The following is a 27,162-nucleotide window of genomic DNA, read 5'->3' as shown; positions in this document are numbered from 1 at the left end:
GTGTTGGCTGAGTGGAAACAGAAGTATGAAGAGTGTCAGTCAGAGCTGGAGGCCTCTCAAAAAGAGTCTCGTGGCCTGAGCACAGAGCTCTTCAAGCTGAAGAACTGCTACGAGGAGACTCTCGATCATCTTGAGACCATGAAGAGGGAGAACAAGAACCTCCAAGGTACCTAACGTTGTAGCTCACATCATGAATACCCAGTTAAAAAGGCTTCATTAAAGGAACAGTGTTTAAAATTTAGGAGGATTTAGTGGAAACGAGTGGTGAGGGTTGCAGATTGCAACCAGCTGAAACTTCTCCTGGTGAGAATTCTTGGTGTTCATGAGTTTTTTTACAGGGAGCCAAATTATCCATAGAGGTCTCTTCCTCTCCAAAACAAACAGCCCGGGTGATTGAAACCGGGAAAAACACTTCATAAAGCAGTTTAACATAAAAAAGGAGGGGTTTCTAACCACCAAAGCGTGTATGACTCTCTCTAGATCAAGTGTTTGTCATCTCCGTTCTGGGCTTCTGTAGAAACGTGGCTGTGCAACATTGCAATTTTTGCATAGACAAGGACCCGCTCCTGTATGTAGATATGAAATGCTCATTGTAAAGTAACAAGAACACAACAATTTTTAAGAAGCGATAATACACTAATGAAAACACACTGTATTTACTTTCTGCCAATGTTTCCCCCTAAATCATATATGATAGACCTTTAAAACCATATCATTAGATTTACCTCGACCTAATGCAAAATGTAAAAACAAAAAATCTATCTCTACTCCCCCAGAGGAGATCGCTGATCTGACAGATCAAATCAGTCAGGGAGCGAAGACCATCAACGAGCTGGAGAAAATTAAGAAGGGTCTGGACATGGAGAAAAGCGAGATTCAAGCTGCCCTGGAGGAAGCTGAAGTAAGCAGTTTGCTGAGTTCTCGCTCTTCCTCCTTCTTGTGGTCAGGGGATATTTTTTGGACCTGCAGGATATCCTCCAGCATTAAATGTCTGTCTTTCTCAGGGCACTCTGGAGCACGAAGAAAGCAAAACTCTCCGCATCCAGCTGGAGCTCAACCAAATCAAGACTGACGTTGACAGAAAACTGGCGGAAAAGGATGAGGAAATTGACAACCTTCGGTGAGATTCAATGATTGCTTTTCTTGTCCTATATAGCAGGTCTGTGACTCCAACAGCACTTCGTACAAACAATGGTCCCTCCGTGTTGTCTGTAGCCGTAACCACCAGAGAACCCTGGAGTCTATGCAGGCCACCCTGGATGCCGAGGCCAAGTCTCGCAACGAGGCAGTGCGCCTGAGGAAGAAGATGGAAGGCGACCTGAATGAGATGGAGGTGCAGCTGAATCATGCCAACAGGCAGGCTGCAGAGTCCCAGAAACTCCTGAGAAACCTGCAGGTGCAGATCAAGGTGAGTCCATCCAGCAGCCGGTCGGTGAACTTACCTGATTCCTTAGATACATTAGTACACAGAATAAATTTCATCCATCTAAATCTAAACTTGTACATAATCTGTGCACCCAGGACATCCAGTTGGAGCTGGATGACACTCTTCACAAGAACGAGGAGCTGAAGGAGCAGGTGGCAGTGACGGAGCGCCGCAACAACCTACTGACTGCTGAGGTGGAGGAGCTAAGGGCTCTGCTGGAGCAGAACGACCGTTCACGCAAGTTAGCTGAACATGAGCTGCTGGAGGCCACTGAGAGAGTCAACCTGTTGCACTCCCAAGTAGGAAGAAGCATTTAAAACTGCCCTGCAGTGCATGACAATTAAATCACTTAAATTAAATAAAATGATGGTCACTTTTTTTCAAGATAACTTATGTTAATGGTTGTTAGCTGAAAATGTTCTGCAAAAACAAGCAATTCTTGCCTGTTTGTTATGCTCTGATTCACCTGGGCGGATTATTGATGGTATGTTAGTCCTTTGAATCCCAGTTTCAGAAATTGAGAAAGCAAACTGAAAACAAGACTCTTTTTTGCTGCAGAACACTGGGCTCATCAACCACAAGAAGAAGCTGGAGAACGATCTGTCCACACTGTCAAATGAGGTGGATGATGCCGTGCAGGAGTGCCGCAATGCAGAGGAGAAGGCCAAAAAGGCCATCACTGATGTAAGATCTGTAAGATAGTTACACTATTGCATAACTGGAAAAAACAAATTTGCAGATAGTTTGATATTGATCTGGTTTTCTACCCAACCTTCACTGTGTTTGTAATACTCCGTAATTTCTTTTCTACTGTAACATGACTTCATGTTCATTTACCACTTATCCTTAATTCTTGTAGGCAGCCATGATGGCAGAGGAGCTGAAGAAGGAGCAGGACACAAGCGCCCATCTGGAGAGGATGAAGAAGAACATGGAGCAGACCATAAAGGATCTGCAGATGCGTTTGGATGAAGCTGAGCAGATCGCCCTCAAGGGTGGCAAGAAGCAGGTCCAGAAGCTGGAGGCCAGGGTGAGAGATCAGACAAATAAAATGTTTGTCATCACCATTGAGAGAGAATAATTAAATGCACACCACGACGGTCCAAGGCTATCAAAAAAAGCATATATTGAAAAATAAATACTATACCACAGCTTTGTAAACCGCATGTATGATTACGTTATCTTACATACTATACTAAACCATTTTAAACATTTTTTACATGTTTTACTCTCCTCGCATCATACTGTGACTTTATCAACTGTTTTTTTTCGACGTGCTACAGTAATACTTATTTTCGACATCTCAGCCTATGACTTTTTTCCTCAGACTGTCCTATGACTTTTGTAGTTTTTTTCTTTTAATGCTGTACTGTGACTTATTTTCGACAAATTGTACTTTGACTTTTTTGGCATCCTGTGCTATGATGTCTTGAGGAGTTTTTTGGTCATTCAATACTATGATTTTTTTGTCATGTTATGCTTTGACTTTTTTAATGGTTTTTTTGGCCATGCTATACCATGACTTATTTGACATACTTTACTGTGACTTTTTTTGTCATACTATACTATGCTGTATTTACTCCGTTTCATCCCCTATGGGGCATAAATCTATGAAATACTATGCCTTATTTTCGACACAGTTTTCCATGATTTTAGATCATCGTACTATCATAAGTTTTGTTTGTCATACTACGACTCTACTCTTTTTTACATACTATGTACTACATACATACTATACCATGTCTTTTTTGTCATAGTAAACAATGACTTCGAGCAGTTTTTACAACATACCATAGTGTCACTATCACTTTTTATAGTTTTTCAATGTAATATACTATGACTTTTTATTTTTATCATACGACACTTTTTAAGGTTTTTTTTATACTGTACTATGACAGGTTTTTTAACATGCTACACTATGACTGGTTTTGTGTTTATGTTTTTTGATGACATGTCACCCAAAAAAGCAAAATCAATCAAAATCACAGTGTAGTACATCAACCAAAATACCATAAAAGTCATGCTATAGCCTGTCATCTAAAAAAGCATAGAAAAGTCATAGTATAATATGTCCAGAAAAATTCATAACATAGTATAGCGACCAAAGTAGCATAAAAAAGTTATAGTATTGTATGTTGTCCAAAACACTTTCTAAAGTCATAGTATGTTGACGAAAATAGCATTAAAAAGTTACAGTATACTATGTTGATCAAAACTATGTAAAAAAAGTCATAGCATACTGTCATCCAAAAAAAGCATAAAAAAGTCATGCTGTAAAATGTCATCCAAAATAGCATAAGAAGTCATAGTACAGTATGACAATATGTTAAAAAAGCATTAAAGAAATAAGAGTATAATTTGTTGTCCAAAAAACATTAAAAAACTAGGAGATTAGTATGTTCAAAGCATAAAATAAGCATAAAATATAGTATGAACAGAGTATATGTCAACCAAAAAAGGCCATAAGCCATCCAAAATGACATAAAAAATTCAAAGTGTTTTGCCATACTATAGCCTTGCTTTTTTGGTCATTTTTTTAGATATGCTGATTTAAGTTGATTTTGGCGATTTTTTGCACGTTTTAATGCTATGCCGTGTCTCAGCATGCTATTTTATGCTGTTTTGAGGTGTTTTTAGCTGTTTTTGGGACATGTCATTTTTTGACATTTTTACCTTACTATAGCCTTGCTTTTTTGGTCATTTTTTCAACATGCTGTTTTAAGTGGTTTCGCCATTTTTTGCACGCTATTTTATGCTGTTTGGGGTGTTTTTAGCTGTTTTTGGTACATATCATTTTTGGACATTTTTGCCATACTATAGCCTTGCTTTTTTTGGTCATTTTTTCGACATGCTGTTTTAAGTACTTTTTGGCCATTTTTTAATGTTTTAATGCTATGGCGTGTCTCAGCACGCTATTTTATGCTGTTTTTAGGTGTTTTTGGCTGTTTTTGGGACATGTCATTTTTTGACATTTTTGCCATACTATAGCCTTGCTTTTTTGGTCATTTATTCGACATGCTGTTTTAAGTTGTTTTTGGCAATATTTTTCACGTTTTAATGCTATGGCGTGTCTCAGCGAGCTACTTTATGGTGTTCTGACATCTTTTCAGATGTTTTTGGGACATGTCATTTTTTAAAATTTTTGCCTTGCCATAGCCTTGCCTTTCGGGTCATTTTTTCAACATACTGTTTTATGTTGTTTTTGGCCATTTTTGCACTTTTTAATGCTATAGCATCTCTCAGCATGCTATTTCATGCTGTTTTGAGGTGTTTTCAGCTGTTTTTGGGACATGTCATTTTTTGACATTTTTGCCATACTTTTTGCCTTGCTTTTTTGGTCATTTTTTCAACATGCTGTTTTACGTTGTTTTTGGCTGTGTTTTGCAAATTTTAATGCTATAGCATCTTTCAGCACGCTATTTCATGCTGTTTTGAGGTGTTTTCAGCTGTTTTTGGGACATGTCATTTTTTGACATTTTTGCCATACTATAGCCTTGCTTTTTTGGTCATTTTTTCGACATGCTGTTTTAAGTTGTTTTTGGCCGTGTTTTGAAAGTTTTAATGCTATGGCGTGTGTCACCACGCTATTTTGTGCTGTTCTGACGTGTTTTCAGCTGTTTTTGGGACATGTCATTTTTGACATTTTTGCCATACTATAGCCTTGCTTTTTTGGTCATTTTTTCGACATGCTGTTTTAAGTTGTTTTTGGCCGTGTTTTGCAAGTTTTAATGCTATAGCATCTCTCAGCACGCTATTTCTTGCGGTTTTGAGATGTTTTCAGCTGTTTTTGGGACATGTCATTTTTTGACATTTTTGCCATACTATAGCCTTGCTTTTTTGGTCATTTTTTCGACATGCTGTTTTAAGTTGTGTTTGGCCGTGTTTTGAAAGTTTTAATGCTATAGCATCTTTCAGCACGCTATTTCATGCTGTTTTGAGGTGTTTTCAGCTGTTTTTGGGACATGTCATTTTTTGACATTTTTGCCATACTATAGCCTTATTTTTTGGTCATTTTTTCAACATGCTGTTTGAATTTGTTTTTTGCTATTTTTTTAACGTTTTAATGCTATAGCGGGTCCCAACACGCTATTTTATGCTGTTTTGAGGTGTTTTCAGCTGTTTTTGGGACATGTCATTTTTTGACATTTTTGCCATACTATAGCCTTGCTATTTTGGTCATTTTTTCAACATGCTGTTTTAAGTTGTTTTTGGCAATTTTTTTCACGTTTTAATGCTATAGCGGGTCCCAACACGCTATTTCATGCTGTTTTGAGGCGTTTTTAGCTGTTTTTGGGACATGTCATTTTTTGAAATTTTTGCCATTTTTGCTTTTTTCGGTAATTTTTTCGACATGCTGTTTTAAGTTGTTTTTGGCCATTTTTGCACGTTTTAATGCTATGGCGTGTCTCAGCACGCTACTTTATGGTGTTCTGACATGTTTTCGGCTGTTTTTGGGACATGTCATTTTTTGCCATACTATAGCCTTGCTTTTTTGGTCATTTATTCAACATACTGTTTTATGTTGTTTTTGGCTATTTTTGCACGTTTTAATGCTATGGCGTGTCTCAGCACGCTATTTTATGCTGTTTTGAGGTGTTTTTAGCTGTTTTTGGAACATGTCATTTTTTGACATTTTTGCCATACTATAGCCTTGCTTTTTTGGTCATTTTTTCGACATGCTGTTTTACGTTGTTTTTGGCTATTTTTTTTAACGTTTTAATGCTATAGCGGGTCCCAACACGCTATTTTATGCTGTTTTGAGGTGTTTTCAACTGTTTTTGGGACACATCAAATTTTGACATTTTTGCCATACTATAGCCTTGCTTTTTTGGTCATTTATTCGACATGCTGTTTTAATATGTTTTTGCTATTTTTTTAACGTTTTAATGCTATAGCGGGTCCCAAAACGCTATTTAATGCTGTTTTGAGGTGTTTTTAGCTGTTTTTGGGACATGTCATTTTTTGAAATTTTTGCCATTTTTGCTTTTTTCGGTAATTTTTTCGACATGCTGTTTTAAGTTGTTTTTGGCCATTTTTGCACGTTTTAATGCTATGGCGTGTCTCAGCACGCTACTTTATGGTGTTCTGACATGTTTTCGGCTGTTTTTGGGACATGTCATTTTTTGCCATACTATAGCCTTGCTTTTTTGGTCATTTATTCAACATACTGTTTTATGTTGTTTTTGGCTATTTTTGCACGTTTTAATGCTATGGCGTGTCTCAGCACGCTATTTTATGCTGTTTTGAGGTGTTTTTAGCTGTTTTTGGGACATGTCATTTTTTGACATTTTTGCCATACTATAGCCTTGCTTTTTTGGTCATTTTTTCAACATGCTGTTTTAAGTTGTTTTTGGCTATGTTTTGGACGTTTTAATGCTATAGCGGGTCCCAACACACTATTTTATGCTGTTTTGAGGTGTTTCCAACTGTTTTTGGGACACATCAAATTTTTTGACATTTTTGCCATACTATAGCCTTATTTTTTGGGTCATTTTTTTGACATGCTGTTTAATGTTTTTTTGGCCATTTTTTCACGTTTTAATGCTATAGCGGGTCCCAACACGCTATTTCATGCTGTTTTGAGGTGTTTTTAGCTGTTTTTGGGACATGTCATTTTTTGACATTTTTGCCATACTATAGCCTTGCTTTTTTGGTCATTCATTCAACATGCTGTTTTATGTTGTTTTTGGCCGTGTTTTGCACGTTTTAATGCTATGGCGTGTCTCAGCAAGCTATTTTATGGTGTTCTGACATGTTTTCAGCTGTTTTTGGGACATGTCATTTTTAAAATTTTTTGCCTTACTATAGCCTTGCTTTTTGGGTCATTTTTTCGACATGCTGTTTTAAGTTGTTTTTGGCCATTTTTGCACGTTTTAATGCTATAGCATCTCTCAGCACGCTATTTCATGCTGTTATGAGGTGTTTTTAGCTGTTCTTTGGACATGACATTTTTTGACATTTTTGCCATACTATAGCCTTGCTTTTTTGGTCATTTTTTCAACATGCTGTTTTAAGCTGTTTTTGGCCATCTTTTAATGTTTTAATGCTATGGCGTGTCTCAGCACGCTATTTATGCTGTTTTGAGGTGTTTTTAGCTGTTTTTGGGACATGTCATTTTTTGACATTTTTGCCATACTATAGCCTTGCTTTTTTGGTCATTTTTTCGACATGCTGTTTGATGTTGTTTTTGGCCATTTTTTAATGTTTTAATGCTATGGCGTGTCTCAGCACGCTATTTTATGCTGTTTTGAGGTGTTTCCAGCTGTTTTTGGGACACATCAAATTTTGACATTTTTGCCATACTATAGCCTTGCTTTTTTGGTCATTTTTTCAACATGCTGTTTAATGTTTTTTTGGCTACTTTTTTAACGTTTTAATGCTATAGCGGGTCCCAACACGCTATTTTATACTGTTTTGAGGTGTTTTCAATTGTTTTTGGGACACATCAAATTTTGACATTTTTGCCATACTATAGCCTTGCTTTTTTGTTCATTTTTTTGACATGCTGTCTTAAGTTGTTTTTGGCCATTTTTTAATGTTTTAATGCTATGGCGTGTCTCAGCACGCTATTTTATGCTGTTTTGAGGTGTTTTTAGCTGTTTTTGGGACATGTCATTTTTTGACATTTTTGCCATACTATAGCCTTGCTTTTTTTGGTCATTTTTACAACATGCTGTTTTATGTTGTTTTTGGCCATTTTTGCACATTTTAATGCTATGGCGTGTCTCAGCACACTATTTTATGCTGTTCTGACATGTTTTCAGCTGTTTTTGGGACATGTCATTTTTTGACATGTTTTGCCATACTATAGCCTTGCTTTTTTGGTCATTTTTTCGACATGCTGTTTTATGTTGTTTTTGGCCGTGTTTTGCACGTTTTAATGCTATAGCATCTCTCAGCACGCTATTTCATGCTGTTATGAGGTGTTTTTAGCTGTTCTTTGGACATGACATTTTTTGACATTTTTGCCATACTATAGCCTTGCTTTTTTGGTCATTTTTTCCACATGCTGTTTTACGTTGTTTTTGGACGTGTTTTGCACGTTTTAATGCTATGGCGTGTCTCAGCACGCTATTTTATGCTGTTTTGAGGTGTTTTTAGCTGTTTTTGGGACATGTCATTTTTTGACATTTTTGCCATACTATAGCCTTGCTTTTTTGGTCATTTTTTCAACATGCTGTTTTAAGCTGTTTTTGGCCATCTTTTAATGTTTTAATGCTATGGCGTGTCTCAGCACGCTATTTTATGCTGTTTTGAGGTGTTTCCAGCTGTTTTTGGGACACATCAAATTTTGACATTTTTGCCATACTATAGCCTTGCTTTTTTGGTCATTTTTTCAACATGCTGTTTAATGTTTTTTTGGCTACTTTTTTAACGTTTTAATGCTATAGCGGGTCCCAACACGCTATTTTATGCTGTTTTGAGGTGTTTTCAATTGTTTTTGGGACACATCAAATTTTGACATTTTTGCCATACTATAGCCTTGCTTTTTTGTTCATTTTTTTGACATGCTGTCTTAAGTTGTTTTTGGCCATTTTTTAATGTTTTAATGCTATGGCGTGTCTCAGCACGCTATTTTATGCTGTTTTGAGGTGTTTTTAGCTGTTTTTGGGACATGTCATTTTTTGACATTTTTGCCATACTATAGCCTTGCTTTTTTTGGTCATTTTTACAACATGCTGTTTTATGTTGTTTTTGGCCATTTTTGCACATTTTAATGCTATGGCGTGTCTCAGCACGCTATTTTATGCTGTTCTGACATGTTTTCAGCTGTTTTTGGGACATGTCATTTTTTGACATGTTTTGCCATACTATAGCCTTGCTTTTTTGGTCATTTTTTCGACATGCTGTTTTATGTTGTTTTTGGCCGTGTTTTGCACGTTTTAATGCTATGGCGTGTCTCAGCACGCTATTTTATGCTGTTTTGAGGTGTTTTTAGCTGTTTTTGGGACACATCAAATTTTGACATTTTTGCCATACTATAGCCTTGCCTTTCGGTTCATTTTTTCGACATGCTGTTTTAAGTTGTTTTTGGCCATTTTTGCACATTTTAATGCTATGGCGTGTCTCAGCACGCTATTTTATGCTGTTTTGAGGTGTTTTCAACTGTTTTTGGGACACATCAAATTTTGACATTTTTGCCATACTATAGCCTTGCTTTTTTGGTCATTTTTTCGACATGCTGTTTTAAGTTGTTTTTGGCCATTTTTAATGTTTTAATGCTATGGCGTGTCTCAGCACGCTATTTTATGCTGTTTTGAGGTGTTTTTAGCTGCTTTTGGGACATGTCATTTTTAAAAATTTTTGCCTTACTATAGCCTTGGTTTTTGGGTCATTTTTTCAACATGCTGTTTTATGTTGTTTTTGGCGATTTTTTTCACGTTTTAATGCTATGGCGTGTCTCAGCACGCTATTTCATTCTGTTTTGAGGTGTTTTTAGCTGTTCTTTGGACATGTGATTTTTTGACATTTTTGCCATACTATAGCCTTGCTTTTTTGGTCATTTATTTGACATGCTGTTTTAAGTTGTTTTTGGCCATTTTTTGCACATTTTAATGCTATGGCGTGTCTCAGCATGCTATTTTATGGTGTTTTGAGGTGTTTTTAGCTGTTTTTGGGACATGTCATTTTTGGACATTTTTTGCCATACTATAGCCTTGCTTTTTTTGTTCATTTTTTCGACATGCTGTTTTAAGTTGTTTTTGGCCATTTTTTTCACGTTTTAATGCTATGGCGTGTCTCAGCACGCTATTTTATGGTGTTCTGACATGTTTTCAGCTGTTTTTGGGACATGTCATTTTTAAAAATTTTTGCCATACTATAGCCTTGCTTTTTTGGTCATTTTTTCAACATGCTGTTTTAAGTTGTTTTTGGCCATTTTTGCATGTTTTAATGCTATGGCGTGTCTCAGCACGCTATTTTATGCTGTTTGAGGTGTTTTCAACTGTTTTTGGGACACATCAAATTTTGACATTTTTGCCACAGTATAGCCTTGCTTTTTTTGGTCATTTATTCGACATGCTGTTTATTGTTTTTTTGGCTATATTTTTAACGTTTTAATGCTATAGCGGGTCCCAACACGCTGTTTTATGCTGTTTTGAGGTGTTGTCAACTGTTATTGGGACATATCATTTTTAAAAATTTTTGCCTTACTATAGCCTTGCTTTTTTGGTCATTTTTTCGACATGTTGTTTTAAGCTGTTTTTGGCCATTTTTGCACGTTTTAATGCTATGGCGTGTCTCAGCACGCTATTTTATGCTGTTTTGAGGTGTTTTTAGCTGTTTTTGTGACATGTCATTTTTTGATATTTTTGCCATACTATAGCCTTGCTTTTTTGGTCATTTTTTCAACATGCTGTTTTAATTTGTTTTTGGCCATTTTTGCACGTTTTAATGCTATGGCGTGTCTCAGCACGCTATTTTATGCTGTTTTGAGGTGTTTTTAGCTGCTTTTGGGACATGTCATTTTTAAAAATTTTTGCCTTACTATAGCCTTGCTTTTTTGGTCATTTTTTCAACATGTTGTTTTAAGCTGTTTTTGGCCATTTTTGCACGTTTTAATGCTATGGCGTGTCTCAGCACGCTATTTTATGCTGTTTTGAGGTGTTTTCAAGTGTTTTTGGGACACATCAAATTTTGACATTTTTGCCATACTATAGCCTTGGTTTTTGGGTCATTTTTTCAACATGCTGTTTTATGTTGTTTTTGGCGATTTTTTTCACGTTTTAATGCTATGGCGTGTCTCAGCACGCTATTTCATTCTGTTTTGAGGTGTTTTTAGCTGTTTTTGGGACACATCAAATTTTGACATTTTTGCCATACTATAGCCTTGCTTTTTTGGTCATTTTTTCGACATGCTGTTTTAAGTTGTTTTTGGCCATTTTTGCACATTTTAATGCTATGGCGTGTCTCAGCACGCTATTTTATGCTGTTTTGAGGTGTTTTCAACTGTTTTTGGGACACATCAAATTTTGACATTTTTGCCACACTATAGCCTTGCTTTTTTTGGTCATTTATTCGACATGCTGTTTTATGTTGTTTTTGGCCATTTTTGCACATTTTAATGCTATGGCGTGTCTCAGCACGCTATTTTATGCTGTTTTGAGGTGTTTTTAGCTGTTTTTGTGACATGTCATTTTTTGACATTTTTGCCATAATATAGCCTTGCTTTTTTTGGTCATTTATTCGACATGTTGTTTTAAGTTGTTTTTGGCCATTTTTTGCACATTTTAATGCTATGGCGTGTCTCAGCACGCTATTTTATGGTGTTCTGACATGTTTTCAGCTGTTTTTGGGACATGTCATTTTTAAAACTTTTTGCCTTACTATAGCCTTGCTTTTTTGGTCATTTTTTCAACATGTTGTTTTAAGCTGTTTTTGGCCATTTTTGCACGTTTTAATGCTATGGCGTGTCTCAGCACGCTATTTTATGCTGTTTTGAGGTGTTTTTAGCTGTTTTTGGGACACATCAAATTTTGACATTTTTGCCATACTATAGCCTTGCTTTTTTTGGTCATTTATTCGACATGCTGTTTTATGTTGTTTTTGGCGGTTTTTTTCACGTTTTAATGCTAAGGCGTGTCTCAGCACGCTATTTTATGCTGTTTTGAGGTGTTTTTAGCTGTTTTTGGGACATGTCATTTTTTGACATTTTTGCCATCCTATAGCCTTGCTTTTTTGGTCATTTTTTCGACATGCTGTTTATTGTTTTTTTGGCTATATTTTTAACGTTTTAATGCTATGGCGTGTCTCAGCACGCTATTTTATGGTGTTCTGACATGTTTTCAGCTGTTTTTGGGACATGTCATTTGTTAAAATTTTTGCCATACTATAGCCTTGCTTTTTTGGTCATTTTTCAACATGCTGTTTTATGTTGTTTTTTGGCCATTTTGCACATTTTAATGCTATGGCGTGTCTCAGCACGCTATTTTATGCTGTTTTGAGGTGTTTTTAGCTGTTTTTGTGACATGTCATTTTTTGACATTTTTGCCATACTATAGCCTTGCTTTTTTTGGTCATTTTTTCGACATGCTGTTTTAAGTTGTTTTTGGCCATTTTTGCACATTTTAATGCTATGGCGTGTCTCAGCACGCTATTTTATGCTGTTTTGAGGTGTTTTCAACTGTTTTTGGGACACATCAAATTTTGACATTTTTACCACACTATAGCCTTGCTTTTTTTGGTCATTTATTCGACATGCTGTTTTATGTTGTTTTTGGCCATTTTTGCACATTTTAATGCTATGGCGTGTGTCAGCACGCTATTTTATGCTGTTTTGAGGTGTTTTTAGCTGCTTTTGGGACACATCAAATTTTGACATTTTTGCCTTACTATAGCCTTGCTTTTTTGGTCATTTTTTCAACATGCTGTTTTATGTTGTTTTTGGCCATTTTTGCACATTTTAATGCTATGGCGTGTCTCAGCATGCTATTTCATACTGTTTTTAGGTGTTTTTAGCTGTTTTTGTGACATGTCATTTTTTGAAATTTTTGCCATACTATAGCCTTGCTTTCTTTGGTCATTTATTCGACATGCTGTTTTATGTTGTTTTTGGCGATTTTTTTCACGTTTTAATGCTATGGCGTGTCTCAGCACGCTATTTCATTCTGTTTTGAGGTGTTTTTAGCTGTTTTTTGGACATGTGATTTTTTGACATTTTTGCCATACTATAGCCTTGCTTTTTTGGTCATTTATTTGACATGCTGTTTTAAGTTGTTTTTGGCCATTTTTTGCACATTTTAATGCTATGGCGTGTCTCAGCATGCTATTTTATGGTGTTTTGAGGTGTTTTTAGCTGTTTTTGGGACATGTCATTTTTGGACATTTTTGCCTTACTATAGCCTTGCTTTTTGGTCATTTTTCAACATGTTGTTTTAAGCTGTTTTTGGCCATTTTTGCACGTTTTAATGCTATGGCGTGTCTCAGCACGCTATTTTATGCTGTTTTGATGTGTTTTTAGCTGTTTTTGTGACATGTCATTTTTTGACATTTTTGCCATACTATAGCCTTGCTTTTTTGGTCATTTTTTCGACATGCTGTTTTATGTTGTTTTTGGCCATTTTTTTCACTTTTTAATGCTATGGCGTGTCTCAGCACGCTATTTTATGCTGTTTTGAGGTGTTTTCAGCTGTTTTTGTGACATGTCATTTTTTGACATTTTTGCCATACTATAGCCTTGCTTTTTTGGTCATTTATTTGACATGCTGTTTTAAGTTGTTTTTGGCCATTTTTGCACGTTTTAATGCTATGGCGTGTCTCAGCACGCTATTTTATGCTGTTTTGAGGTGTTTTTAGCTGTTTTTGGGACATGTCATTTTTTGACATTTTTGCCATACTATAGCCTTGGTTTTTGGGTCATTTTTTCAACATGCTGTTTTATGTTGTTTTTGGCGATTTTTTTCACGTTTTAATGCTATGGCGTGTCTCAGCACGCTATTTCATTCTGTTTTGAGGTGTTTTTAGCTGTTTTTGGGACACATCAAATTTTGACATTTTTGCCATACTATAGCCTTGCTTTTTTGGTCATTTTTTCGACATGCTGTTTTAAGTTGTTTTTGGCCATTTTTGCACATTTTAATGCTATGGCGTGTCTCAGCACGCTATTTTATGCTGTTTGAGGTGTTTTCAACTGTTTTTGGGACACATCAAATTTTGACATTTTTGCCACACTATAGCCTTGCTTTTTTTGGTCATTTATTCGACATGCTGTTTTATGTTGTTTTTGGCCATTTTTGCACATTTTAATGCTATGGCGTGTCTCAGCACGCTATTTTATGCTGTTTTGAGGTGTTTTTAGCTGTTTTTGTGACATGTCATTTTTTGACATTTTTGCCATACTATAGCCTTGCTTTTTTTGGTCATTTATTCGACATGCTGTTTTAAGTTGTTTTTGGCCATTTTTTGCACATTTTAATGCTATGGCGTGTCTCAGCACGCTATTTTATGGTGTTCTGACATGTTTTCAGCTGTTTTTGGGACATGTCATTTTTAAAAATTTTTGCCTTACTATAGCCTTGCTTTTTTGGTCATTTTTTCGACATGCTGTTTATTGTTTTTTTGGCTATATTTTTAACGTTTTAATGCTATGGCGTGTCTCAGCACGCTATTTCATGGTGTTCTGACATGTTTTCAGCTGTTTTTGGGACATGTCATTTTTTGACATTTTTGCCATACTATAGCCTTGCTTTTTTGGTCATTTTTTCGACATGCTGTTTTAAGTTGTTTTTGGCCATTTTTGCACGTTTTAATGCTATAGTGTGTCTCAGCACGCTATTTTATGCTGTTTGAGGTGTTTTCAACTGTTTTTGGGACACATCAAATTTTGACATTTTTGCCATACTATAGCCTTGCTTTTTTGGTCATTTTTTCGACATGCTGTTTTATGTTGTTTTTTGCCATTTTTTGCACATTTTAATGCTATGGCGTGTGTCAGCACGCTATTTTATGCTGTTTTGAGGTGTTTTTAGCTGCTTTTGGGACACATCAAATTTTGACATTTTTACCTTACTATAGCCTTGCTTTTTTGGTCATTTTTTCAACATGCTGTTTTATGTTGTTTTTGGCCATTTTTGCACATTTTAATGCTATGGCGTGTCTCAGCATGCTATTTTATGCTGTTTTGAGGTGTTTTTAGCTGTTTTTGTGACATGTCATTTTTTGACATTTTTGCCATACTATAGCCTTGCTTTTTTTGGTCATTTATTCGACATGCTGTTTTATGTTGTTTTTGGCGATTTTTTTCACGTTTTAATGCTATGGCGTGTCTCAGCACGCTATTTCATTCTGTTTTGAGGTGTTTTTAGCTGTTTTTGGGACATGTCATTTTTGGACATTTTTGCCTTACTATAGCCTTGCTTTTTTGGTCATTTTTTCAACATGTTGTTTTAAGCTGTTTTTGGCCATTTTTGCACGTTTTAATGCTATGGCGTGTCTCAGCACGCTATTTTATGCTGTTTTGATGTGTTTTTAGCTGTTTTTGTGACATGTCATTTTTTGACATTTTTGCCATACTATAGCCTTGCTTTTTTGGTCATTTTTTCGACATGCTGTTTTATGTTGTTTTTGGCCATTTTTTTCACTTTTTAATGCTATGGCGTGTCTCAGCACGCTATTTTATGCTGTTTTGAGGTGTTTTTAGCTGTTTTTGTCACATGTCATTTTTTGACATTTTTGCCATACTATAGCCTTGCTTTTTTGGTCATTTATTTGACATGCTGTTTTAATTTGTTTTTGGCCATTTTTGCACGTTTTAATGCTATGGCGTGTCTCAGCACGCTATTTTATGCTGTTTTGAGGTGTTTTTAGCTGTTTTTGTGACATGTCATTTTTGGACATTTTTGCCTTACTATAGCCTTGCTTTTTTGGTCATTTTTTCAACATGTTGTTTTAAGCTGTTTTTGGCCATTTTTGCACGTTTTAATGCTATGGCGTGTCTCAGCACGCTGTTTTATGCTGTTTTGAGGTGTTTTCAAGTGTTTTTGGGACACATCAAATTTTGACATTTTTGCCATACTATAGCCTTGGTTTTTGGGTCATTTTTTCAACATGCTGTTTTATGTTGTTTTTGGCGATTTTTTTCACGTTTTAATGCTATGGCGTGTCTCAGCACGCTATTTCATTCTGTTTTGAGGTGTTTTTAGCTGTTTTTGGGACACATCAAATTTTGACATTTTTGCCATACTATAGCCTTGCTTTTTTGGTCATTTTTTCGACATGCTGTTTTAAGTTGTTTTTGGCCATTTTTGCACATTTTAATGCTATGGCGTGTCTCAGCACGCTATTTTATGCTGTTTGAGGTGTTTTCAACTGTTTTTGGGACACATCAAATTTTGACATTTTTGCCACACTATAGCCTTGCTTTTTTTGGTCATTTATTCGACATGCTGTTTTATGTTGTTTTTGGCCATTTTTGCACATTTTAATGCTATGGCGTGTGTCAGCACGCTATTTTATGCTGTTTTGAGGTGTTTTTAGCTGCTTTTGGGACACATCAAATTTTGACATTTTTGCCTTACTATAGCCTTGCTTCTTTGGTCATTTTTTCAACATGCTGTTTTATGTTGTTTTTGGCCATTTTTGCACATTTTAATGCTATGGCGTGTCTCAGTACGCTATTTTATGCTGTTTTGAGGTGTTTTTAGCTGTTTTTGTGACATGTCATTTTTTGACATTTTTGCCATACTATAGCCTTGCTTTTTTTGGTCATTTATTCGACATGCTGTTTTATGTTGTTTTTGGCGATTTTTTTCACGTTTTAATGCTATGGCGTGTCTCAGCACGCTATTTCATTCTGTTTTGAGGTGTTTTTAGCTGTTTTTTGGACATGTGATTTTTTGACATTTTTGCCATACTATAGCCTTGCTTTTTTGGTCATTTATTTGACATGCTGTTTTAAGCTGTTTTTGGCCATTTTTGCACATTTTAATGCTATGGCGTGTGTCAGCACGCTATTTTATGGTGTTTTGAGGTGTTTTTAGCTGTTTTTGGGACATGTCATTTTTGGACATTTTTGCCTTTTGCCATTTTTGCTTTTTTGGTCATTTTTTCAACATGTTGTTTTAAGCTGTTTTTGGCCATTTTTGCACGTTTTAATGCTATGGCGTGTCTCAGCACGCTATTTTATGCTGTTTTGATGTGTTTTTAGCTGTTTTTGTGACATGTCATTTTTTGACATTTTGCCATACTATAGCCTTGCTTTTTGGTCATTTTTTCGACATGCTGTTTTATGTTGTTTTTGGCCATTTTTTCACTTTTTAATGCTATGGCGTGTCTCAGCACGCTATTTTATGCTGTTTTGAGGTGTTTTAGCTGTTTTTGTGACATGTCATTTTTGACATTTTTGCCATACTACAGCCTTGCTTTTTTTGGTCATTTATTCGACATGCTGTTTTAAGTTGTTTTTGTCCATTTTTTTCATGTTTTAATGCTATGGCGTGTCTCAGCACGCTATTTTATGCTGTTTTGAGGTGTTTTTAACTGTTTTTGGGACATATCATTTTTAAAAATTTTTGCCTTAATATAGCCTTGCTTTTTTGGTCATTTTTTCAACATGTTGTTTTAAGCTGTTTTTGGCCATTTTTGCACATTTTAATGCTATGGCGTGTCTCAGCACGCTATTTTATGCTGTTTTGAGGTGTTTTCAAGTGTTTTTGGGACACATCAAATTTTGACATTTTTGCCATACTATAGCCTTGGTTTTTGGGTCATTTTTTCAACATGCTGTTTTATGTTGTTTTTGGCGATTTTTTTCACGTTTTAATGCTATGGCGTGTCTCAGCACGCTATTTCATTCTGTTTTGAGGTGTTTTCAACTGTTTTTGGGACACATCAAATTTTGACATTTTTGCCACACTATAGCCTTGCTTTTTGGGTCATTTTTTCGACATGCTGTTTTATGTTGTTTTTTGGCCATTTTTGCACATTTTAATGCTATGGCGTGTGTCAGCACGCTATTTTATGCTGTTTTGAGGTGTTTTTAGCTGTTTTTTGGACATGTGATTTTTTGACATTTTTGCCATACTATAGCCTTGCTTTTTTGGTCATTTATTTGACATGCTGTTTTAAGTTGTTTTTGGCCATTTTTTGCACATTTTAATGCTATGGCGTGTCTCAGCATGCTATTTTATGCTGTTTTGAGGTGTTTTTAGCTGTTTTTGGGACATGTCATTTTTGGACATTTTTGCCTTACTATAGCCTTGCTTTTTTGGTCATTTTTTCAACATGTTGTTTTAAGCTGTTTTTGGCCATTTTTGCACGTTTTAATGCTATGGCGTGTCTCAGCACGCTATTTTATGCTGTTTTGATGTGTTTTTAGCTGTTTTTGTGACATGTCATTTTTTGACATTTTTGCCATACTATAGCCTTGCTTTTTTGGTCATTTTTTCGACATGCTGTTTTATGTTGTTTTTGGCCATTTTTTTCACTTTTTAATGCTATGGCGTGTCTCAGCACGCTATTTTATGCTGTTTTGAGGTGTTTTTAGCTGTTTTTGTGACATGTCATTTTTTGACATTTTTGCCATACTATAGCCTTGCTTTTTTGGTCATTTTTTCAACATGCTGTTTTAATTTGTTTTTGGCCATTTTTGCACGTTTTAATGCTATGGCGTGTCTCAGCACGCTATTTTATGCTGTTTTGAGGTGTTTTTAGCTGCTTTTGGGACATGTCATTTTTAAAAATTTTTGCCTTACTATAGCCTTGCTTTTTTGGTCATTTTTTCAACATGTTGTTTTAAGCTGTTTTTGGCCATTTTTTTAACGTTTTAATGCTATGGCGTGTCTCAGCACGCTATTTTATGCTGTTTTGAGGTGTTTTCAAGTGTTTTTGGGACACATCAAATTTTGACATTTTTGCCATACTATAGCCTTGGTTTTTGGGTCATTTTTTCAACATGCTGTTTTAAGTTGTTTTTGGCCATTTTTTTCACGTTTTAATGCTATGGCGTGTCTCAGCACGCTATTTCATTCTGTTTTGAGGTGTTTTCAACTGTTTTTGGGACACATCAAATTTTGACATTTTTGCCACACTATAGCCTTGCTTTTTTTGGTCATTTATTCGACATGCTGTTTTATGTTGTTTTTGGCCATTTTTGCACATTTTAATGCTATGGCGTGTCTCAGCATGCTATTTTATGCTGTTTTGAGGTGTTTTTAGCTGTTTTTGGGACATGTCATTTTTTGACATTTTTGCCATACTATAGCCTTGCTTTTTTGGTCATTTATTCGACATGCTGTTTTATGTTGTTTTTGGCGATTTTTTTCACGTTTTAATGCTATGGCGTGTCTCAGCACGCTATTTCATTCTGTTTTGAGGTGTTTTTAGCTGTTTTTTGGACATGACATTTTTTGACATTTTTGCCATACTATAGCCTTGCTTTTTTTGGTCATTTATTCGACATGCTGTTTTAAGTTGTTTTTGGCCATTTTTTGCACATTTTAATGCTATGGCGTGTCTCAGCATGCTATTTTATGGTGTTTTGAGGTGTTTTTAGCTGTTTTTGGGACATGTCATTTTTGGACATTTTTGCCTTACTATAGCCTTGCTTTTTTGGTCATTTTTTCAACATGTTGTTTTAAGCTGTTTTTGGCCATTTTTGCACGTTTTAATGCTATGGCGTGTCTCAACACGCTATTTTATGCTGTTTTGATGTGTTTTTAGCTGTTTTTGTGACATGTCATTTTTTGATATTTTTGCCATACTATAGCCTTGCTTTTTTGGTCATTTTTTCGACATGCTGTTTTATGTTGTTTTTGGCCATTTTTGCACATTTTAATGCTATGGCGTGTCTCAGCACGCTATTTTATGCTGTTTTGAGGTGTTTTTAGCTGTTTTTGGGACATGTCATTTTTTGACATTTTTGCCATACTATAGCCTTGCTTTTTTGGTCATTTATTCGACATGCTGTTTATTGTTTTTTTGGCTATATTTTTAACGTTTTAATGCTATAGCGGGTCCCAACACGCTGTTTTATGCTGTTTTGAGGTGTTTTTAGCTGTTTTTGGGACATGTCATTTTTTGACATTTTTGCCATACTATAGCCTTGCTTTTTTGGTCATTTTTTCGACATGCTGTTTTATGTTGTTTTTGGCCATTTTTTGCAGGTTTTAATGCTATAGTGTGTCTCAGCACGCTATTTTATGCTGTTTGAGGTGTTTTCAACTGTTTTTGGGACACATCAAATTTTGACATTTTTGCCATACTATAGCCTTGGTTTTTGGGTCATTTTTTCGACATGCTGTTTTAATTTGTTTTTGGCCATTTTTGCACATTTTAATGCTATGGCGTGTCTCAGCACGCTATTTTATGCTGTTTTGAGGTGTTTTTAGCTGTTTTTGTGACATGTCATTTTTTGACATTTTTGCCATACTATAGCCTTGCTTTTTTTGGTCATTTATTCGACATGCTGTTTTATGTTGTTTTTGGCGATTTTTTCACGTTTTAATGCTATGGCGTGTCTCAGCACGCTATTTTATGGTGTTTTGAGGTGTTTTTAGCTGTTTTTGGGACATGTGATTTTTTGACATTTTTGCCATACTATAGCCTTGCTTTTTTGGTCATTTTTTCGACATGCTGTTTTATGTTGTTTTTGGCTATTTTTGCACGTTTTAATGCTATAGTGTGTCTCAGCACGCTATTTTATGCTGTTTGAGGTGTTTTCAACTGTTTTTTGGACACATCAAATTTTGACATTTTTGCCATACTATAGCCTTGCTTTTTTGTTCATTTTTTTCGACATGCTGTTTTAAGTTGTTTTTGGCCATTTTTTTAACGTTTTAATGCTATGGCGTGTCTCAGCACGCTATTTTATGGTGTTCTGACATGTTTTCAGCTGTTTTTGGGACATGTCATTTTTAAAAATTTTTGCCATACTATAGCCTTGCTTTTTTGGTCATTTTTTCGACATGCTGTTTTATGTTGTTTTTGGCTATTTTTGCACGTTTTAATGCTATAGTGTGTCTCAGCACGCTATTTTATGCTGTTTGAGGTGTTTTCAACTGTTTTTGGGACACATCAAATTTTGACATTTTTGCCATACTATAGCCTTGCTTTTTTGGTCATTTTTTCGACATGCTGTTTACTGTTTTTTTGGCTATTTTTTTAACATTTTAATGCCATAGTGGGTCCCAACACGCTATTTTATGCTGTTTTGAGGTGTTTTCAACTGTTATTGGGACATATCATTTTTAAAAATTTTTGCCTTACTATAGCCTTGCTTTTTTGGTCATTTTTTCGACATGTTGTTTTAATTTGTTTTTGGCCATTTTTTGCACATTTTAATGCTGTGGCGTGTCTCAACACGCTTTTTCATTCTGTTTTGAGGTGTTTTTAGCTGTTTTTGTGACATGTCATTTTTTGACATTTTTGCCATACTATAGCACGTCCTTTTTGGTCAGTTTTTCGATATGCTATATTATGGTGTTTTTGGTTCTTTTTTTCATGTTTTAATGCTATGGCGTGTGTCAGCATGGTATTTTCTGCTGTTTTGAGATGCTTTAGGCTTTTTTTTGGGAGATGTAATGTTTTGATATTTTTGCCATACTATGGTCAAGTTAAGTCAAGTCAATTTTATTTATATAACTCATCATTACAAAACATGGTTTGCCTCAGAGGTCTTTACAGTGTATGACATCGCTCTGCCCTTAGACCTTCACATTACCCAAGGAAAAACTACAGAAAAAAGAACCCCTGTCACGGGGGGGGGACTTCAGGAAGAGTGGTAGAGGATGATCAGGGATCCCTCTTCCAGACGTGCAATAGATGTCATAAATTACAAATGAAATACAATCATGGCAACAAGGAAAGAGAAAGAGAGAGGGGAAGAGAGGGAGAGAGAGGGGGAGAGAAGCACAGCAATAATGGAAACAGATGCATGTCATATTACAATAACGACAGGTGTGAAATTATCAAATGCACTATATGATGATGTTGAGGGCGATGATAAGAGTCTCGTGTATAATGAAAGGGAGGTGTCCAAGTGCATGGTCACGGCATCGGCGCAACCAGGACCAGACCACGATCAGGGTGAACAGGGGGTACAGTATTAGTGCAGCCACAGCACGAGCACAACCAAAGGCAGGGTCACAGCATTCGCACAGCTATCACCACGATCAGGCACAGCCAAGGTCACAGCCAGGATCCAGGAAAACTAGGAAACAGGGGAGTAGGAATGCTCCAGAGAGGCAACAGGATTAGTGTTGTCCAGTTCAACAGACCCAGGCTCCGTAATCGCGATCCCCAGGTAGTGACAGTACCACATGGCTATCACGGATGCAAAGCTAAGCTGAACTAGTGAGGCTAAACTAAGCTTGCAAACGGCTGTCACAGATATAACGCTAAGCTTAGCAGCTATAGTCTCACTTTTTTGTTTATTTTTCCAACATGCTGTTTAATGTTGTCTTTGGCTATTTTTTGCACGTTTTACTGTTATGGCATGTCTCAAGTTTTTTTAAGCTGTTTTGAGGTGTTTTCAACTGTTTTTGGGACACATCAAATTTTGACATTTTTGCCATACTATAGCCTTGCTTTTTTGGTCATTTATGCGACATGCTGTTTTAAGTTGTTTGTGGCTATTTTTTAACGTTTTAATGCTATAGTGTGTCTCAGCACGCTATTTCATGCTGTTTTGAGGTGTTTTCAGCTGTTTTTGGGACATGTCATTTTTTGACATTTTTGCCATACTATAGCCTTGCTTTTTTGGTCATTTTTTCGACATGCTGTTTTATGTTGTCTTTGGCTATTTTTTGCACGTTTTACTGTTATGGCATGTCTCAAGTTTTTTTAAGCTGTTTTGAGGTGTTTTCAACTGTTTTTGGGACACATCAAATTTTGACATTTTTGCCATACTATAGCCTTGCTTTTTTGGTCATTTATGCGACATGCTGTTTTAAGTTGTTTGTGGCTATTTTTTAACGTTTTAATGCTATAGTGTGTCTCAGCACGCTATTTCATGCTGTTTTGAGGTGTTTTCAGCTGTTTTTGGGACATGTCATTTTTTGACATTTTTGCCATACTATAGCCTTGCTTTTTTGGTCATTTTTTCGACATGCTGTTTTATGTTGTTTTTGGCTATTTTTTGCACATTTTAATGCTATGGCGTCTCTCAGCACGCTATTTTATGCTGTTTGGGGTGTTTTTAGCTGTTTTTGGGACATATCATTTTTGGACATTTTTGCCATACTATAGCCTTGCTTTTTGGTCATTTTTTCAACATGCTGTTTTATGTTGTTTTTCGCCATTTTTTGCACGTTTTAATGCTATGGCGTATTTCAGCACACTATTTTATGCTGTTTGGGGTGTTTTTAGCTGTTTTTGGAACATGTCATTTTTTGACATTTTTTGCCATACTATAGCCTTGCTTTTTTGGTCATTTTTTCGACATGCTGTTTTATGTTGTTTTTGGCTATTTTTTGCACATTTTAATGCTATGGCGTCTCTCAGCACGCTATTTTATGCTGTTTGGGGTGTTTTTAGCTGATTTTGGGACATGTCATTTTTTGACATTTTTTGCCATACTATAGCCTTGCTTTTTTGGTCATTTTTTCGACATGCTGTTTTATGTTGTTTTTGGCTATTTTTTGCACATTTTAATGCTATGGCGTCTCTCAGCACGCTATTTTATGCTGTTTGAGGGGTTTTTAGCTGTTTTTGGGACATGTCATTTTTTGACATTTTTGCCATACTATAGCCTTGCTTTTTTGGTCATTTTTTCGACATGCTGTTTTAAGTTGTTTTTGTCCATTTTTTGCACGTTTTAATGCTATGGCGTGTCTCGGCACGCGATTTCATTCTGTTTTGAGGTGTTTTTAGCTGTTTTTGGGACATATAATTTTTTGCCATTTTTTGCCATACTATAGCCTTGCTTCTTTGGCCATTTTTTCGACATGCTGTGTTATGTAGTTTTTGGCCATTTTTTGCACGTTTTCATGCTATGGCGTATCTCAGCACGCTATTTTATGCTGTTCCGACGTGTTTTTAGCTGTTTTTGGGACATGTCATTTTTTGACATTTTTGCCATACTATAGCCTTGCTTTTTTGATCATTTTTTCAACATGCTGTTTTAAGTTGTTTTTGGCCATTTTTGCATGTTTTATTGCTATAGCGGGTCTCAACACGCTATTTCATGCTGTTTTGAGGTGTTTTCAACTGTTTTTGGGACACATCAAATTTTGACATTTTTGCCTTACTATAGCCTTGCTTTTTGGGTCATTTTTTCAACATGCTGTTTTAAGTTGGTTTTGGCCATTTTTACACGTTTTAATGCTATGGTGTGTCTCGGCACGCTATTTCATGCTGTTTGGGGTGTTTTTGCTGTTTTTTGGACATTTGATTTTTTGACATTTTTTGCCATACTATAGCCTTGCTTTTTTGGTCATTTTTTCAACATGCTGTTTTAAGTTGTTTTTGGCCATTTTTTGCACATTTTAATGCTGTGGCGTCTCTCAGCACGCTATTTTATGCTGTTTTGAGGTGTTTTTAGCTGTTTTTGGGACATGTCATTTTTTGACATTTTTGCCATACTATAGCCTTGCTTTTTGGGTCATTTTTTCGACATGCTGTTTTTAGTTGTTTTTGGCTATTTTTTTTAACGTTTTAATGCTATAGCGGCTCCCAACACGCTATTTTATGCTTTTTTGAGGTGTTTTTAGCTGTTTTTGGGACGTCATTTTTAAAAAATTTTGCCATACTATAGCCTTGCTTTTTGGGTCATTTTCTCGACATGCTGTTTTTAGTTGTTTTTGGCTATTTTTTGCACATTTTAATGCTATGACGTCTCTCAGCACGCTATTTTATGCTGTTTGGGGTGTTTTTAGCTGTTTTTGGGACATATCATTTTTTGACATTTTTTGCCATACTATAGCCTTGCTTTTTTGGTCATTTTTTCAACATGCTGTTTTATGTTGTTTTTCGCCATTTTTTGCACGTTTTAATGCTATGGCGTATTTCAGCACACTATTTTATGCTGTTTGGGGTGTTTTTAGCTGTTTTTGGGACATGTCATTTTTTGACATTTTTGCTATACTATAGCCTTGCTTTTTGGGTTATTTTTTCGACATGCTGTTTTATGTTGTTTTTGGCTATTTTTTTAACGTTTCAATGCTATGGCGTCTCTCAGCACGCTATTTTATGCTGTTTGGGGTGTTTTTAGCTGTTTTTGGGACATATAATTTTTTGACATTTTTTGCCATACTATAGCCTTGCTTTTTTGGTCATTTTTTCGACATGCTGTTTTAAGTTGTTTTTGGCCATTTTTTGCACATTTTAATGCTATGGCGTGTCTCGGCACGCTATTTCATTCTGTTTTGAGGTGTTTTCAACTGTTTTTGGGACATGTCATTTTTTGACATTTTTTGCCATACTATAGCCTTGCTTTTTTGGTCATTTTTTCGACATGCTGTTTTAAGTTGTTTTTGGCCATTTTATGCAGGTTTTAATGCTATGGCGTGTCTCGGCACGCTATTTCATGCTGTTTTGAGGTGTTTTTAGCTGTTTTTGGGACATGTCATTTTTTGACATTTTTGCCTTACTATAGCCTTGCTTTTTTGATCATTTTTTCAACATGCTGTTTTAAGTTGTTTTTGGCCATTTTTGCACATTTTAATGCTATAGCGGGTCTCAACACGCTATTTCATGCTGTTTTGAGGTGTTTTCAACTGTTTTTGGGACACATCAAATTTTGACATTTTTGCCTTAGTATAGCCTTGCTTTTTGGGTCATTTTTTCGACATGCTGTTTTAAGTTGTTTTTGGCCATTTTTACACGTTTTAATGCTATGGTGTGTCTCGGCACGCTATTTCATGCTGTTTGGGGTGTTTTTAGCTGTTTTTGGGACATGTCATTTTTTGACATTTTTGCCATACTATAGCCTTGCTTTTTTGGTCATTTTTTCAACATGCTGTTTTATGTTGTTTTTGGCCATTTTTTGCACATTTTAATGCTATGGCGTCTCTCAGCACGCTTTTTTATGCTGTTTTGAGGTGTTTTTAGCTGTTTTTGGGACATGTCATTTTTTGACATTTTTGCCATACTATAGCCTTGCTTTTTGGTCATTTTCTCGACATGCTGTTTTTAGTTGTTTTTGGCTATTTTTTTAATGTTTTAATGCTATAGCGGGTCCCAACACGCTATTTTATGCTGTTTTGAGGTGTTTTCAGCTGTTTTTGGGACATGTCATTTTTAAAAAATTTTGCCATACTATAGCCTTGCTTTTTTGGTCATTTTTTCAACATGCTGTTTTATGTTGTTTTTGGCTATTTTTTGCACATTTTAATGCTATGACGTCTCTCAGCACGCTATTTTATGCTGTTTGGGGTGTTTTTAGCTGTTTTTGGGACATGTCATTTTTTGACATTTTTTGCCATACTATAGCCTTGCTTTTTTGGTCATTTTTTCAACATGCTGTTTTATGTTGTTTTTCACCATTTTTTGCACGTTTTAATGCTATGGCGTATTTCAGCACACTATTTCATGCTGTTTTGAGGTGTTTTTAGCTGTTTTTGGGACATGTCATTTTTTGACATTTTTGCCATACTATAGCCTTGCTTTTTTGGTCATTTTTTCAACATGCTGTTTTAAGTTGTTTTTGGCCATTTTTTAATGTTTTAATGCTATGGCGTATTTCAACACGCTATTTCATGCTGTTTGGGGTGTTTTTAGCTGTTTTTTGGGACATATCATTTTTTGCCATACTATAGCCTTGCTGTTTTGGCCATTTTTTCGACATGCTGTTTTAAGTTGTTTTTGGCCATTTTTTGCACATTTTAATGCTATAACGTCTCTCAGTACGCTATTTTATGCTGTTTTGAGGTGTTTTTAGCTGTTTTTGGGACATGTCATTTTTTGACATTTTTGCCATACTATAGCCTTGCTTTTTTGGTCATTTTTTCGACATGCTGTTTTATGTTGTTTCTGGCTATTTTTTTTAACGTTTTAATGCTATAGCGGGTCTCAACACGCTATTTCATGCTGTTTTGAGGTGTTTTCAACTGTTTTTGGGACACATCAAATTTTGACATTTTTGCCATACTATAGCCTTGCTTTTTGGGTCATTTTCTCGACATGCTGTTTTTAGTTGTTTTTGGCTATTTTTTTAACGTTTTAATGCTATAGCGGGTCACAACACGCTATTTTATGCTGTTTTGAGGTGTTTTCAGCTGTTTTTGGGACATGTCATTTTTAAAAAATTTTGCTATACTATAGCCTTGCTTTTTTGGTCATTTTTTTGACATGCTGTTTTATGT

The 27,162-nt window shown here is 35.7% G+C and overlaps 1 protein-coding gene across 2 annotated transcripts in view; it reads left to right on the top strand.

The window, feature by feature from the left end:
• The window catches only part of myh7ba (myosin, heavy chain 7B, cardiac muscle, beta a), a 46,786-nt gene that overhangs the window by 15,486 nt on the left and 4,138 nt on the right, over positions 1–27,162 (top strand). For both annotated transcript variants that reach the window (XM_088087026.1, XM_088087023.1), the window contains 7 exons: positions 1–166; positions 777–901; positions 1,005–1,120; positions 1,216–1,408; positions 1,522–1,725; positions 1,985–2,110; positions 2,286–2,456. In XM_088087026.1, the coding sequence (XP_087943152.1) occupies positions 1–166; positions 777–901; positions 1,005–1,120; positions 1,216–1,408; positions 1,522–1,725; positions 1,985–2,110; positions 2,286–2,456 (1,101 nt within the window). The remainder of the gene's footprint in view (positions 167–776; positions 902–1,004; positions 1,121–1,215; positions 1,409–1,521; positions 1,726–1,984; positions 2,111–2,285; positions 2,457–27,162) is intronic.

This window comes from Plectropomus leopardus, chromosome 2, assembly GCF_026936395.1.
Source record: "Plectropomus leopardus strain MGB_pleo_1.0 chromosome 2, ASM2693639v1, whole genome shotgun sequence".
Taxonomy (NCBI): domain Eukaryota; kingdom Metazoa; phylum Chordata; class Actinopteri; order Perciformes; family Serranidae; genus Plectropomus; species Plectropomus leopardus.
This window is presented reverse-complemented; position numbering and strand designations above follow the sequence as displayed.